This window comes from Eleutherodactylus coqui, chromosome 5, assembly GCF_035609145.1.
Source record: "Eleutherodactylus coqui strain aEleCoq1 chromosome 5, aEleCoq1.hap1, whole genome shotgun sequence".
NCBI classification, from domain to species: domain Eukaryota; kingdom Metazoa; phylum Chordata; class Amphibia; order Anura; family Eleutherodactylidae; genus Eleutherodactylus; species Eleutherodactylus coqui.
Genome location: NC_089841.1, coordinates 197,314,866 through 197,331,172, shown reverse-complemented (window position 1 = coordinate 197,331,172; position 16,307 = coordinate 197,314,866). Strand labels below are relative to the sequence as shown.

The window sequence follows — 16,307 nt, the reverse complement described above, 5'->3', positions numbered from 1 at the left end:
GGGGACCACATAGAAATGCCATGCAAGTGAGCATAATCTGCTTTTAACTCATCTTACTATGGGGACCATATTAAAACAGGATGTGCAGAGCAGTGAAAAATACGCGGAACAGGCAAATGCAAATTACACCTGAAAAAGTGGAAAAACGCATTGCAAATTCATAAAAATCACATTAAAATTGCAGGGTACAATGATCTGTTGGTCACTGACCACTATTGTACCCAGTCATGTGAATACAGCCTAAAAGCCCATTTACACTGCGGAATTATTGCAGGACGTCATGCTACGGCTCGGCTCTTGCAAGCGCTGTTGCTAGGCAAAAGTAACAATCCCTGTTGGCAGTGACGATTCTAATGATGGAAATGTCCTTGGGGACTTTGACAATGTTTAAACCACCAATCGTTTGACATTGTTAAAAATGCAGCCCTTCAGACCTACTCATATTTTACCTGCCATGCTTGGTGAGATGTTTATCAGCTATCAAAGGCATCAGATTACTGCCTTACCCATTTCCCTCATTATCAGGTTACTCTTATAGAGGGAGATAAGCAGCTGCCAGACATCGTGGATCGGACATGTAAAAATCCTTGGGATAATTGAAAGGATCTGCTGACCAAAATCTCATGTTTGTGGCTCTCTTACGCAGAACAATTATCATTCAAAAAATCCTTGATTCATGCAAATTTGAACAATAATCGTTTAGTGTAAACACAGCCAATGATTGAATGTCGAATTATAATTCATTCGCCTATTCATTTTATGCAGGCATAAAAATCAACATTCGCAAGACGTTAGGTGTAAACAGCGATCACTCAGTTGTTCACATTCATTGTTACAGTGCCTGAATGAAAAATGTAAATGGTTTATTTGCCTGTGTTAAAGGGCCATTATGGAATGACTAGCTGATATACCCGGCTTCGCCCGAGTTAATTTGCAACAGGTGTTTACGTGTTTGCACTGAAAATTTTATGAAGTCATGGTTACTTGACAAGGAATAAAATATGTATACACATAGAGGAGCGTTAGATTCTCCTCAGATTGCATGTACTGATGTCCCTCTGCAGAATGTGCCACCCTTCCCACTCTCCTCATTTAGGAACTAAAGAATGCTCGTGCCAAATTTTACGATTGCACGACATCGAGAAGTTACATTACATAGGAGTGCACTTACTTTTGCAATTAGAATTGAATAATTGAGTTGTGAACCCTTACTTTCCCTATTTAGGACCTAAAGAATGATCAGCCCAAATTTCATGTTTGTACGGCACCGGGAAGTTAGAAAATTATATTTTGTACATTACACAAGGGCACCAATACTTTTGCACTTAGCATTGAATTTGAGTTGTGACACCTTATTTTCCTATTAAGGACCTAAAGAATGCTCCTGCCAAATCCCATGTAAACGCATGCAGAGACTGAATCAGAATTGTTCAGTCGATCACTTTCTGCAGGCAGAAAACTGAATGAAATGCCCTTAAGTGTAAACAGCAGTCGATCACTTTTGAACGACTATCTTCTTACTGTGAATGAAGGTAGGTGGGGGGAGAACGATCTTTGGTCCGCTCCACCTCCATTCCGGCAGCTCTGTGAGCGATGCCAGCGATACTCTTTCCTCTGTAACAGCACAGGAGCGAGCATCACTGGGACGAGTGTTGGGCACCGTTTGCCCGACAGCTTGTCCCATGTAAAAGGACTCTACTAAGCAGTTGGTGATTCTCTGTTGTATTTAGAGAGGCTGAATGATCAAGCTCTACATATCATATCCATCACTCTTGATCATTATGCAAAGTCTGAAGATCAGTTCAATTATTGCCGTGTGAATTGCCGCCTCATGCATGGATGTACGGAATGTTTCAGATTGTTTAGCTAATGTGGATTTATTCATAAGTAATATTACCTCCTAGGGTAATGAAAATAGGTTGAAAATAATATTAATTACATAATGCTCCCTTGCGGCTGTTGTTCTCACAAGTATCGCATTACGGCCTCAAGCAGAGATTTGTTTATTTTCTTTTGAGTTTAAGAACATGTTCTAACCGAGGACTTTCTTCAGGCAGAAGTGATGTCATGGGTTCACCAGGTTTTATTTTGTCCTATCCTTACAGCAATACTTGGAAATCACTCATGTACGTCTACAGTGTCCTCCGGATCACGGCATTCTGCCAGGCCAGACAACTTGTTTTCGAGCTCAGAAAAACTAGAAGACAGATGGGAGGAAAGAGAATATTAACCAGAAATAACCTGTGAGTGGAAGGGGGAGGAGAAAGGCAGAAACACATACAAAACACACCCCTGAAAATACTAAAGTGGAACGGTGAAACTCAAGGCAAAGGAGGAGACAACTAATGTCAAAAATATCGCTGACGCTACTATAGATTAACTCTAAAAGACATTAATGAAAATGGATCATATGCCCGTTTAGAAACCAAGATGCTATGACCACTACAGAGCAAGTGAGGCTCTTACAGTATATGCATTCTTTGCTTGTCCCCAAATTAAATATCATCAAGGTTTCTTTCTGAACTGGCTTAACGAATACTGCTAAGAAATGCCTGCAAGGGAAAGCTACTCCCAGATGAAGGCTTTGTGCCAAAATGTGCGTCGGGGTAGAGGCTACACTTGGTGTTTTCTTGCATTGAGGAGATGTTTTTCAGCCGCTGGGACAGGAAGATCGGTCAGGATGGATGGAACGCTCAATGGAGCAAAGTACAGAGATAGTCTTAATGAAAACCTGATTCCAAAGTGCAAGGGACCTCAGACTAGGCAGAAGGGTCACCTTCCAACAAGACAATGACCCTAAGCACACAGACAAAAAAAGCAAGGGTGTGGCTTAGGGACAACTCTAAATGTCCGTGAGTGACCCAGCCAAAGACCTAACTTGAACCCAACTAAACATCAAGACCTGAAAATGGCTGTCCACAGACAGGCCCATCCAACTTGACAAAGCTGGAGAGGATCCACAGAGAAGGTCTGAAAATCCCCAAATCCAGGTGTAAAAACCTTGTGGCATTATATCCAAGATGACTGGAGGTTGTAATCACTGACAAAGGTGCTTCAACTAAGTACTGACTACAGGGTGTGAATACTTATGCCAATGCCAGATGTTAGATTTTCAATTTTAAAAAACTTACAAAGAGTTTAACATTCTGTTTTCACGTTGTTATTATGGGGTATTGACCGCAGAATGATGGGGAAAACTTCACATTTTTTAAACTTGCACAAGGCCACAACTGAACACAATGTAAGAAATAAGTGAAGACTTTCCGAATGCATTGTATACTTACCGCTAACAGCTCTATTCTATGTATAGTGACATATGTCGCCCCTAGTCTTCTGTGCCAAAAAAAAAATGCTGAATGCTTCTACATAAACGAGCATAATCGACTAGTAAATGTTTTAATACAGTTAAAGGAAAAAACATATACTAAGGTATACCGACAGACTGAGCCATAGGCATACGTTTAGCATATAGATTGATGCTTTTCCCAGTGTATACAAAAACAGAAGGCTAAACATGATGTTAACGGAGCCTTTGATGGGACATCTTTTACGACTGCTATTGAATAGGAACTTAAACTGTTCACTTTCTTGCAGTTAAGCTAAAATGTATCTCCTCCAACTATCTTTAAAACCATACAAAGCGGCTGAATGTGTTTGCCAGAGACTATTTTACAGCAGATTTCATAGTCTCAAGGCTCCTATCGTCAGATTACGTGCGTCACTATTATCAGCGACCCTGAGCTACAAGGAGAACTGGAGGGCAACAAGAAGCCACATCTGCCAGAAGAAGCAAACACTTCTAGAAGAGCCTGTAGACCCATATACATTGTATCACAGCAGATCTCATCCAAGAGGCTGAACTAAAGTCTACACAAACACGCATGACACATACAGTCTATGTTTTTTTAGCCTCACACAAGCCAGCCTGAATCTCACAACCGGCGCTTTGTCCTATCACTTCCCCTTCATTCTACCTTGTGCTGACTCAGCCCTGAGTAATCAGTCTGCCAGAATAATGACATTTGAGGCCCAGCTGTGCTTGCATAATCCAGACCCCCCTTCCCTATGTTTTGAGCTTCCAGGGAACCAGTTTAATCAGGATCCTCTCCGCTCGCCAGCTAGACACCATTTCTAGAGCACAATCCAAAAACATCCCATCCCCCATTAGAATCTGAGACGAGGGCTGCTGCCGGAACCGAGGTCCAGTCTTTTGCTGGATAAGGCGATTCTCAAAAGGAGATTTCAAATTCTTGCAAGTTGACCTACATATATTGTAGCATTACAGCAATCAGCCCATTCTAGTGTCTAGGAAGTAGCGAGCCCGAAGCTCCTCCTATGAATGCTGCTATGTATACATTCTACCTGGCACGTACGCTATCATGGTGTGCCTTTTATCTCTCCTCTGTGCTATGTAAGGACTGCCTTCTCAGCTTTCTGTATGTCCCTAGAGACAATGCAAATCCTTAAACCTCAAACAGTAGATGGTTTCTACATATACATCCGCTTCATTAGTAGCACAATCTCTCACTATTTAAGAAAATATACCATCTGAATGCGAATTCTTGTGACATACTCAGTGGTTCCGCTTTTCTGCTCCATTCGGGGGCAGGAGAGGGGAATCCCTGCAACCGAACGGCGCAGTCTCTGGACGAAGACGAACAGTGTCAGATGGACCCCATTAACTATAATGGGGTCCGCCCGCTTTGCGGCTTTTGGACGAAACAAAAAGCGCCACATGCTTTTTCTGCCAGTATTTTCAGCTGGATCTGTGATGGAAACCGGCCTAATTAGTAGCCATAATCTATGGTATTCATGCATTTGCTGCTAGAAAAAAAAACCCCGAATCGTTAGTTCTCAACCCAAGAGGTCCAGTAGAGAATAACACTGAAAGAATAGCTGACTGGATGCTGGAAATAGAGACGGTTGCAGGGAGTTACTACAAATCCCCTATTGGTATTTACCGAGAATGGGCCTGTATGTGTAATAAAATCAGTTTATAAAAGGAAGTCAAAAGGGATATGTACTTGTTCTTTATAGCCGAGGGATGCCCCATGTGCTTGTGTCATGGGGCATCCCTCCCCTGCACTACTGCACTCCAACCAGGAACAATCACAGCACAGCATGCAGAGCTATGGTTGCCATCCAAATGACTGAAACATTTGTGGAAACCTAAGGGTCCTTTTAGACCTGCCGATTTGTCCTTAAAACAAGCAAACTATGTCAGGGCTCACTTGTCTGCTCTCAGGCAGATACATCTTTAGATCAGTCAAACAATATGGCGCACAAACTGCAACAAGAATGACATGATAACCTTTTTCTATGGGTCAGTACTAGAGATGACCGAGTATACTCGCTAAGGCTAACTACTCGAGCAAGTAGTGCCTTAGCCGAGTATCTCCCTGCTCGTCTCTAAAGATTCAGCTGCCAGCGCGGGTGACAGGTGAGTTGCGGCAGTCCCCTCACCCCCCCCCCCCCCCCCCCCCCGCTGGCAGCCGAATCTTTAGAGACGAGCGGGGAGATACTCGGCTAAGGCACAACTCGCTCAAGTAATGTGCCTTAGCGAGTATACTCGCTCATCTCTAGTCAGTACGATTACTAGGATACCAAACTTGTATAGTTTTTTTTTTGTTTGCTGTAGTACTTGTATTTTTTTAAAGATACTTAATTTTTAAAAATTATTTTCTGCACGCAATAAGTTGACATAGTTGTGCAAGGGCACATTTTTTGTGGGACATCTGTAGTTTGCGTTGGTACTATTTTGGAATACATACAGCTTGCTGATCGCTTCTTGTTGCATTTTTTTCTTGGAGACAGGGTGCACCAAAAAAGTGCATTTCTGCCGTTCTTTATTTTTTTTCCTGATGATGTTCACCTTGCCAGGTAAATAATGCATTATTTTTATATATCAGACTTTTACAGATGTGGCGATAGCAAAAATGTATTTCTGTTTTAGGATTCAGAATCTATTATAAATATGGCAAAAGGATGGGTCAATTTAAACTTTTGTTACTTTTTCAGTCCCCCTAGGGGACAACAACTTGCAATGCTTTGATCGCTCCTGCAGTATGATGCAATGCCATATAATTACATCATACTGCGATCTGACAGGCAGTCTATCAAGCCACGCTATGGGGACGGCTTAATAGGCTTTCTGCCATGACAGCCCTGGGGCCTTTCAGAAGGCACCCGGCTGCTATGACACCCGCACGGCTCCCTGTGATGTCATCGTGGGGGGCCATATGGGACCCCCAACATTGTTCGGGGCATTTAAAGTGTTAGCCAGATGAGCCACACGGCTCATCGCAGTTGTTGCCATGGGGTATCAGCTGTAAGAAACAGCCGACACCCGGGGTGTATGAAGGGTGGGCGCCCTGCGATCACCCTTTATACACGTTCTGCATCTGCAGGACGTAAAAACACTATAGGGCCATCACTAAGGGGTTAAATAAAAACTCACATTTTACATGTGTTGCCTGTAAGACCAGGCAGTTATAGATTTATGACCTTTCCAGAGTGCAACAAATTCCATTGGAGGAGAGATAACATCGGTCATTCTCACACAGTGAGATCACTTATAAAGGTTTTATATGTATAACCCTAAATACCTGCTGCCCAGTTTATAGGGCAGGTATTGCATCATTTTTCTACAGCTCCATATCTATCAGTAAAGTACCATAGAGCTAGGTTTGTGTTTTTGCTGTCGTTGTCTATTTGTTTTGTCATGGCAGTGTGACCGCTTCATAAAAATGGCATTTACACAAAGACTTAGTTCTGTATGATTAGTAACATACTTTGTAAGGCTAGAAAAATACATTTTCCTGCATACTATTATCCTGCAATGTTGATCCAGAGGAAGGTAAAAAAAATAATAATTTTTCCTCATTTTAGGGAAAAAAAATTCCTTCCAGACTCCAAATCTGGCAGTCAGAATAAATTCCTTGATCAACAATCCTTCTCCAGTAATCTAGGACCCATTATGTGTAAGATTTTACTACACTGAAAAATAGTGTAAAACAATATTTACTATTGTTCTAGAATGGTTTTCCTGGTCTAGAACCTTTAAAATAGAATACTAATAGATGAAATGGCTGGAAAATGATACATCCAGATTCCAGCTGGTGCACTAGATTTCCATAATTGCAACAACTGGATTATGAACACAAGTGCTGATCAGAATAAAAATATGTAGTCTGCAAAACCAAAAATAGTACTTTAGTAGACAACTAGAGATGAGCGAGTGTACTCGCTAAGGCAAAATACTCGAGCGAGTAGTGCCTTATACACGTACCTGCCTGCTCGTCTCAAAAGACTCGGGTGCAGACAGGGGGCGGGAAGAGATCTCTTTCACTCCCCCCCCCCCCCCCCCCCGCTCTCCCCTGCTCACTGCTCACTCCCGCAACTCACCGCTCTCCCCCACCGGCACCCGAATCTTTTGAGACGAGCGGGCAGGTACTCGCATAGGGCACTAGTTGCTCGAGTAGTTTGTCTTAGCGAGTACGCTCGCTCATTTCTATAGACAACACAACAAAATGCCACTATTATAAACAGACTCACATAGGCAGACAGCTGCCAACAGGCGGAGTCCTGACTCCGGTGCAAAACACGTTGGGAAGAGAGGTTGTAGTACATAGTTCGAAAAGGTCAATGCGATGACCGCCTGGTTTGTAGGGTAAATTACCAGAACTGCAATCCAGAGCCGGAGGAAACTGCAAAATAAAACAAATTTGGTTTAAGAATGAAGTAAAATCTGAATACTACCATGTTCTCATTTTACAATGCCAACTTACCCTGCTAGTCCACCAAAGATGTCCTTCACATATGAATAGTCTCCCCCAGATTTGGGTATGGTGACTCCAAGCTCTGCGTAGCATAGGGCACCCACTGCAGTGATGACTCCGGTGACAATCCACACAATGAGGGCCATACCCACTGAGCCTGCATTTTCTAGTACTCCCTTGGGGGATACAAATATCCCAGAGCCGATAATATTTCCTGTAAGACAAGATTTCATTGTATATTATTGAGGTTAACATGAAAAACATTTAGGTTATAACCAAATGGCTAGTGATTGGAAATCTGAGAAGAATAGCACATATATGTTCATTATGGCTTAGGCTACACAATTAGTACTTTATGTCTTGCTAAGTTACCATATAAGATTCCTCATACAATCTTATTAGGATTTCTCAGTCTCTTGCATTACAGGATGAGACGTGTACTTGAAGATTTGTGCATTCTCAGTTTGATGTACCATTATTTCTGGTTAATCGCCTTCTAATACCAATTTGAGATTTGCTGACTTTTTCCATAAAAAGGTTACATTGGCATTAAAGTACCTTGTCATGGAAAAGTTTAAGAAAAAAACTAGAAGGATTTCTCACCGTTTCCAGAGAGCACAGAATCCTATTACAGGTTCAGCATGTTATAAGATCTAAACCCAGACAAGTCTTGTGATAAGAATTAACTGCCTAGAGCTTGCGATATCATGAGACTGAGTTTACCTACCTGAGGATAATCCTAAAAGCTACAAGATCATACCTACAGAAACTAAGCTACAATATACTACATGAACCAAGTATGGGGAATGTATGAGCGGATGACAAGTCCCCATACACAACCAGTAATATGTCAAGCATATTACCATTGTAACCACATCAAACATTAGTTTTGTACACAGAAGTCCTTTAACACAGATATTAATATACAAGCACTTATTCCTGATCAGTGGGCTGCATAAAAAGGGCGCCATTTAGCCAACAAGTAAGCAAATGCTCGTCTGTTGACCGATTGGATGTTTTATGGTGCCGCAAGAATGATCATTGCAGGAAGCACATCTTCCCATGTAGTGGATGGACTGCCGACACTGATGGAAGTGTATGGGGGACGAGCGATTGATTGTTCTCTATAAAAGTCTGCATTGGTCTGTGTGAAGGCCCTTTAAAGGGAACCTCTCAGTTCTAATTTCCTGTCCAAATTGTAGGCATCATGTTATAGAGCAGGAGGAGCTGAGCAGATTGATATATAGTTTTATGAGGAAAGATTCAGTATAACTTGTATTTTATTCATTTATATCTCTGCTCATTCTGGGCTGAACAGTCCAGTGGGTGGAGCTATCAATGACTGACAGCTGTGTATGACTATACATACAGGGAAGGCTGTCAGTCACTGATAGGACCGCCCACTGGACTCTATCTCAGAATGTGCAGAGGATATAAATGAATAAAATACAAGTTATACTGAATCTTTCCCCACAAACCTATATATCGATCTGCTCGGCTCCTCCTGCTCTATAACATCATGCCTGCAGATTGGACAGCAAATTTGAGCTGACAGATTCCCTTTAAACAAGAATCAATACTGTAGATCAAGAGCTCGTCATGTAGCCCAAATTGGGCAGTGTAAATGAGCCCATAGATGACGGAAGCAAGGATCCCCATATATACCCATTAATCAAATTAAGGTGACCACTAATGTCACCAGGAATGAAAGAGCAAGACATCACTGCACTAGCGAAAGAATATAAGAGGATACTACATGAAGGCAGAGAAGTAACGTGAAGCTCCATTTGGAGCATCTATCTCAGATCCAGCATGAAATCCCAGACAAAATAGCAACAGCTATTTTCTTCCATTAAAATTTCAGCCGGCATGCTGGAAGCATAATGGACCCCATTATAGTCAATGGGGCGGTCTCTTGTCATTCAAAGCTGGAGCCAGTGCTTGTAGTATTTCGTTGTTTGGCAGAGCTGAACAACAAAATCAGACTGGAGGCCGGGTGCAAATGTGAATGCTGGCTAACACACGACAAGCATGCAGGTTTAACCTGACTTGCAACCATAATTACTAAGTGTATATAGGCACTAAAGGGCTCGTCTCATCAGGACCATCCCTTGCCATATTCCCTATTTTGAGGGAATATATGACCAATATTTTTTTTAGTAATTACAACCAGATACTAAAACATTCTTTTCTTGCAATCTCTGTTTTCATTGTCGATTTTTTTATTCTATGTTCTGTCCATGATTATGGGGGCTGCCATCTTGCCTGAGCTGCAGTTAGAATTTAGAGATTCTTTACAGCTGTCACATGGGCAGTTCAAACAATAGTGACCCCCCCCCCCATTAGTGGCCCCAGTAACAATAGAGGACCCCCCCCCCCCGAAAGTGGCCCCAGTAACAATAGTGACCCCCCCAACAGTGGCCCAATTAACAATAGTGACCCCCAACAGTGGCCCCATTAATACTGACCCCCAACAGTGGCCCCAGTAACAGAAGTGACCCCCAACAGTGGCCCCAGTAACAATAGTGACCCCCAACAGTGGCCCCAGTAACAATAGTGACCCCCAACAGTGGCCCCATTAATAACGATCCTCAGTGGCCCCAGTAACAATAGTGACCGCCAACAGTGGCCCCAGTAACAATAGTGACCCCCAACAGTGTCCCTTTGTAGTAATATTAACCTAACAGTAGGCACAATAATTACTACCCCACAGTAGCCCCAGTGGTAATATTAGCTCCCTCAGTAGCCCGAGTAATATCCCCACAGCAGCTCAAGTAATAGTAGCCCCCTCAGCAGCCCCAGTAATATTAACCCTTTTAGTAGCCCCAGTAATATGAACCTCCTCAGTAGTAATCGTATTCCCCCCAATAGCCCCAGTAGTCATATTAACCCCTTCAGTAGCCCCAGTAGTAATTTTTTTCCCCCCAACCCATATACTTATTCCCTCCTTGCAGTCAGCGCTGCTCCTCCTCTTCTCTGCGCTGACGCCGAATGCACACTGATGTCAGTGTGTGAGCCCAGAATGTTCCCACCCTTGTCCCCTCCTGCGGAACTAAGCAGGAGAGGACTCAGGGAAGGAGGATCCCAGCTGCACACTGATTACCGTAGCGCTGCTACGTGATTACCGTCGTGGAGCTGCAGCACCCCAACCAGTAATTACTACCATGGTGAGACGCTGATGGCAGCGCGTGCCAGCAAGGAAGGTTCTGTGTGCAGCCTCTGGCACGCATGCCACAGGCTTGCCACCACTGCCCTAGTGGATTTGGCCCATGTGTGCATTATATGAATGGCCAGTGTGCAATTTTCCCTGTGGTGCCCACTACAAGTGAAATGAGCAACTTCCCTTGGGAAAAAAAGTCCCTGATTTCCTGGCAGCTCTAAGGAGTTAGCAAAGATGAGAAAACTGAAAGCCAAAGGCAAATTGATTTATAGGGTGTGGCCTTCGTTAATAATTCTACCATCAGGAATAAATGGCGATAATTATTTTACAGAGGGCTGAAGGTACACAAGCTCTGCCCCCCTCCCTTAGAGAAGGTTTTTGATTACCATGAAATGCAATAAGACAGCTACGGATTATCAGAGGCAGAAATCAGCAGAACTGATATCAGTTTAATAAAATGCACTAGCCGGCAATAACTCTTCCACCGCTAACACAAATCATAATCCGATGCAACTGGAATGTTAACCATCTATTCAAACTTTACGGCATTGGAAGAAAACTCTCGGCTGACGCTCTGCTGGGCCCCATATACGTTACCTTGTTAGCACATCCCATCAAAATCAGTGGGAGCCAACAATGTCTATGGCCACATGGTCAGATAAACAAGCACGTTGGAAAGATTTTCTGTCACATGACACAGACAAATTATATTGCCAGTCGCTGTATACATCCTTACGTAGATAAATACATTGTATTGCCCCTATATCCTTGTAGACTGTAATCTCTTGAGTACAGGGCCCTCATTCTGGAGTTTGAATTAATATTTCGTTTGTTACTCTAAGGTCTGATTTTCTTTGCACATGTACCCCTTACATTATAAAACACTGCAGAAAAAGTTGGCCCAAAAAGATTATTTGTTTTACTGTAAGACCAATGCGGTGCACACCCCTCCTAAAGTATTCAGAATCTTTTTAAGGGTAACACTGTTCATATTAGATAAAGGTCAGCCAAACCTGCTGATTTTGTGAGAATCAGCAAACGATCTAATCTGTATGGCATCAGTCCACAGCCTCCCACCAGCAGGGGGGATAGGGCATATTGAATTTCAGTGTGCTTAAAGAATACCTAACTTTTCAGAATAAGCTTTTGTGTATGTGAGGAATAACATTATTTCTGGCCATTATAGGAGTTACATCATGCATTTGTCCCCACTGTAGGCTATATATCTAAGGACTGGTGGAAGAAGCCTGGCTGCTGGGCTGTGTTCTATAGACTGTGCAGAGAATTGCAGATTCTGTTCTCTTACAGTCTCTAACACACAAAGACCTATTATCATGTAGGACAGTGTACAGCAATGGAGAGGTTATTAAACAGAAGTAAATCACTCACCATTGGTTCAGACAATAAGGCCGCATCACACGCGCAGGTCGGATTCCACATGCGGAATCCGTCCTGGCTACAGCAGAGTCCGCATGTACCCGCTTTCTTTTTCTTCTTTCTGTACTGTGGATTGTCCGCACGGCTCGCCATCAGACATGCGCAGTACAGATTTTTTAAAATTCAAATTCCTGCCAATTGCAGACAGGCCGCGGATCGGACGGCTTCCATTGACTTCAGCGGAAGCCATCCGTACGGACACTGCAGGAAAATGGAGCATGCTGTGATTTTTCATCCACGAGCAAAAATCGCAATTGGTTTTCACTCGTGTGTATGAAGAATCACTTTTGCATAACCAAAGGTCGCCCACTCCAGATTACGCAATTCAAATCTGCCTGTGTGCATTCACCCTAAGTCTGAGCCTCTGTCCCTTCTTCCCCTTCCCCTCTACTCTCATAGACTTCAGTTAACAGGATGGCTCACTTCCTGTGCCATGTCAAAAAAGAGACCATCACTTGACAGCAGGCAATGGACAGAAGTTAGAAGAAAAGGAGACCCCTGATGGCCAGCACTTTAGAAGGATTTTTCAGCACAAAAATTTCAATTTAGCTAAATAAAATAAAATGTAGTTTAGCTAGTTATCACATCTGCAATCACTATCATATTATCATAAGTTGGTTGAAACATTAGTGACCATTTATTATTTGTTGTTCTGAAAGAAAAACATTGCTAGAGTTGTCTGGCAACAGCTTATTCCTTGTACCCTTGAAAAAAACATGCATGCTCAAATGATCTGAGCACCTGTTTATGATAACCAGATAACCATTCACTCAATATGAGGCCAACAGTTCTCATAGGCATGGCCACCTTAGACATACTTCAGAAGTTGAACTAACATTCTAAGAAATAAAACAACCAGAAAAGCAGAACTCATCTGATAATCCTGCTGCTCTCCAACTTTCATGGTCTGATTGCTCCTACGTTTTTTGTATATTTTTCTGCAGCAATGACATGCTGTACCTCTAAAGGCCCATTTACATGTAACGATTATCGCTCAAAATCCATTCAAACGTTGGCAAATGAGCAATAATCGTTGCGTGTAAACTCTGCTATCATTCACTTTTCATCTGAACAATGATTTTTAGGTGAGCTTAAAATCCATCGTTCAGCTGGAGAGAAGATAACAGGCACTGCACGCTGTGTTCTCAGTGGACGCCAGAGATTAAAATGATAAAGTGTTAATGGACATTATTGTCCATTAACACTTTATGCAAAATGATCGCTGAAAATGTCAATCTTTCAATCATTTGAAAGATTGCCTGCGTGTAAACGGGCCTTAAGTCCCAGTTTCAGCTAATCACTGGCCCCAGCAATGTTGCTAGCATGTATGGCACACGTCCGATAAGGCCAGTAATTGGTTACAGCAATGACTTGAAAGTACGTCTGTCATTGCTGAAGGAAAAAAAGACCAACAGGGACCGCTGGAGCAATGGCGCTGGAGCGGTAGAGGATTTATACAGGTCAGTTGTGTTTTTTAAAATATTTTAGAGCATTTCCTGCTGTTAGCTGAGTTGCTAAAACTTTGAAACAACCCCATTAAAGCTGCGCAAGCCACTGCCATATGACACCATCTGTAGTAATCCCTCATATTAGTTCATCTGGTGGGCTTTAATATAATTCGGAAGGTTCACTGCATCCAGTTTCAAGAATTTATGTAAATCCTGAGAAATAGCTGTTTATACAACTGCAATGTCAATGGAGTGATGCTGCTGCTCCCCAGCACCAAAATGATGTTTTTCACACATCACACACCTATGTGTGATCCGTTGGCCTAATCAGTATCGAAATGGTTACAAGTTACAATCACAGACTTTGCCCTCAGCATTAAAATGTTGTACTTTAAATTTGCTTGATATTGCTTTTTTTGCTGACCTTTGTCCCAGTCTCTCTCTATAAAGCACCCATCCTGGAAGATAGTAAAGAAGGAGGGATCGGCTCCGGCCAGGTAACCCTACACCCTGCGAGACTATGATAGACTTCGTACCTTGGCGTTACCAAGGAAGGTCAATTAAGTCCAAGCGCTGAGAAAGCATTTATGGCGTCTTCACTCAGGCTGTAAATGCTGTGGAGTTTCCGTAGCGGAAATTACTGTGCAAAATGCGCAGCACTCCTAGTAGAAGAATGCTAATTTCTGCTGTGGAATTTGACAGCAGATTTCAAAATTTCTAATGCAAAAAGTTAAATCGTGAAGCAAATCCGCAGCAAAATCCGCACAATTTAGGTGTGCATTTGGCCGTTGTGGATTTGGCCCGTGTGAAGGCATCCTAGGCTGTCTGCATACAGGCAAGAAACGTGGAGGAACTTCTGCTAGCAGAAAGTCGCAGAAATACCGCAGCGTTTACCGTACAATGCTGATTTTTTTCTGCTGCGGAAAAGCACAACATTTTAAAGACATGGTTTTGGATTCTGCAGCATGTCCATTTATGTTGCGGAGACTGCGCATATCTGTTGCAGAAGTTAATGGGAAACATAAAATCCAACCAAAATCTGCAAATAGAGTTTTGTTGTGGATTTTAAAGCGCTTCCGCTGCAGAAAAGCACCGAATCTACAACTGTTGGTATTTGAAAATAAAGTTTGCCAGTGTGAACTTAATGCAGGAACAATCATAACAGAAGAGCAACTGCTCAGCTCGCTAATTCTAGCCATCTGCGGAAACGCCACACATTCCACAGCAGAATTTCCGCAGCTCAGACGTCACGTGTGAATGTGCTGTGGCATATGCCGTCCTGTAATTCCGCAAGCGGCTAACTGTGGATTTTAATGCGAAATTGCCAGCAGAATTCAGCCATTTTCATCCGCACATTAGCAGAGCGGATTTTGGTGCTGAACATTACGCATATCTGCTGCAGACTTTCTACAGTGGAAAACCCACAGCAAATGAGCACTGAATCCACAGTGGCCAAATCCACACCTGAATGGCGTGGGTGCGGACAGGTTTTTAATTACGTAAATGCTGCGGATTTCAAGCCTTGTATTTCCATAGACCCGCTGCAGATTTTGAATCTGCACTGTTTTTCAAAAACACTGCATTTGTTGTAGAAATTTTAGAAATCTCCTCCTCGTAAGGTTAACTTCACACAGGCTACTGCAATATCTGGCCGTGAATCGCGTTCGCCAACATGCAATTTCTCCGCAGATGCGAGGAGTTTTTATCTCAAACCGGCCTCACATCACAATGGGGAAACCTGGCATCAGATGGCACCACTTGCCCCTAGCACGTCGTGCGATGCTGCCGCAGTGAGTATGTGTGCAAAAAACCACAATCAGGGCTGCATATGCACAGAACACGTAGTGGTTCAGTCTGTGAATATGCTGCATATTCACAGATCAAAATCTGCATACGCCTGTGTGAATGAGCCCTAAGAGACAGGGGTTAAAACCCAATTGCAAAGTTGAAGAGAAGCACGTAAGAAGTGGAAATCCGCTTTCCACGTCTCTCTACATCTTGTGAGACTACTGCTATGACTTAAGTATTGAAACTGTGTTCAAAGTGTCCTTCTGCTGTGATGCATGTATGGAGGCGTTCAACAGTGCCGTCCAGGGCTGATGCTATCGTTATGGGACCCTGTTAGTGAATGGTGAAGGGACGATTCAATGCAAATTTCAGTGTGAACATGAGGGTTGGAATTTGATGCAATCTCCTCGTTAAAATGGTGTTTATTCCAAGGACTGTCAATGCGAACTGGTACCTAAATCTCTTGCAGACGATGATGGATGGCTTCCTGGGTGATCTGCCCCTAGTTTAGCAGAAGGAGGCCACTTAAGAGTACACTTCCCTTACTTCAGTTATAGCAGGGGTCTCACGGGACTTCGAGAAAGCGGACTTCAACTTCTCACATGCTACTCTTCAACTTTGCAATTGGATTTTACTCTAACAGGGATCACAACACAAAATTGAAATCTATGTTCCAGGGGCCCCCAGGGGCTGATG

The 16,307-nt window shown here is 42.9% G+C and overlaps 1 protein-coding gene across 1 annotated transcript in view; it reads right to left on the bottom strand.

Annotated features, from left to right (window-relative positions):
* SLC7A8 (solute carrier family 7 member 8) overlaps window positions 1-16,307 on the bottom strand; it is a 39,000-nt gene that overhangs the window by 12,016 nt on the left and 10,677 nt on the right. Inside the window, exons 3-4 of the mRNA XM_066604012.1 lie at window positions 7,788-7,992; window positions 7,555-7,706 (exon numbers count right to left, since the gene is read on the bottom strand). Of these exons, the coding sequence (XP_066460109.1) occupies window positions 7,555-7,706; window positions 7,788-7,992 (357 nt within the window). The remainder of the gene's footprint in view (window positions 1-7,554; window positions 7,707-7,787; window positions 7,993-16,307) is intronic.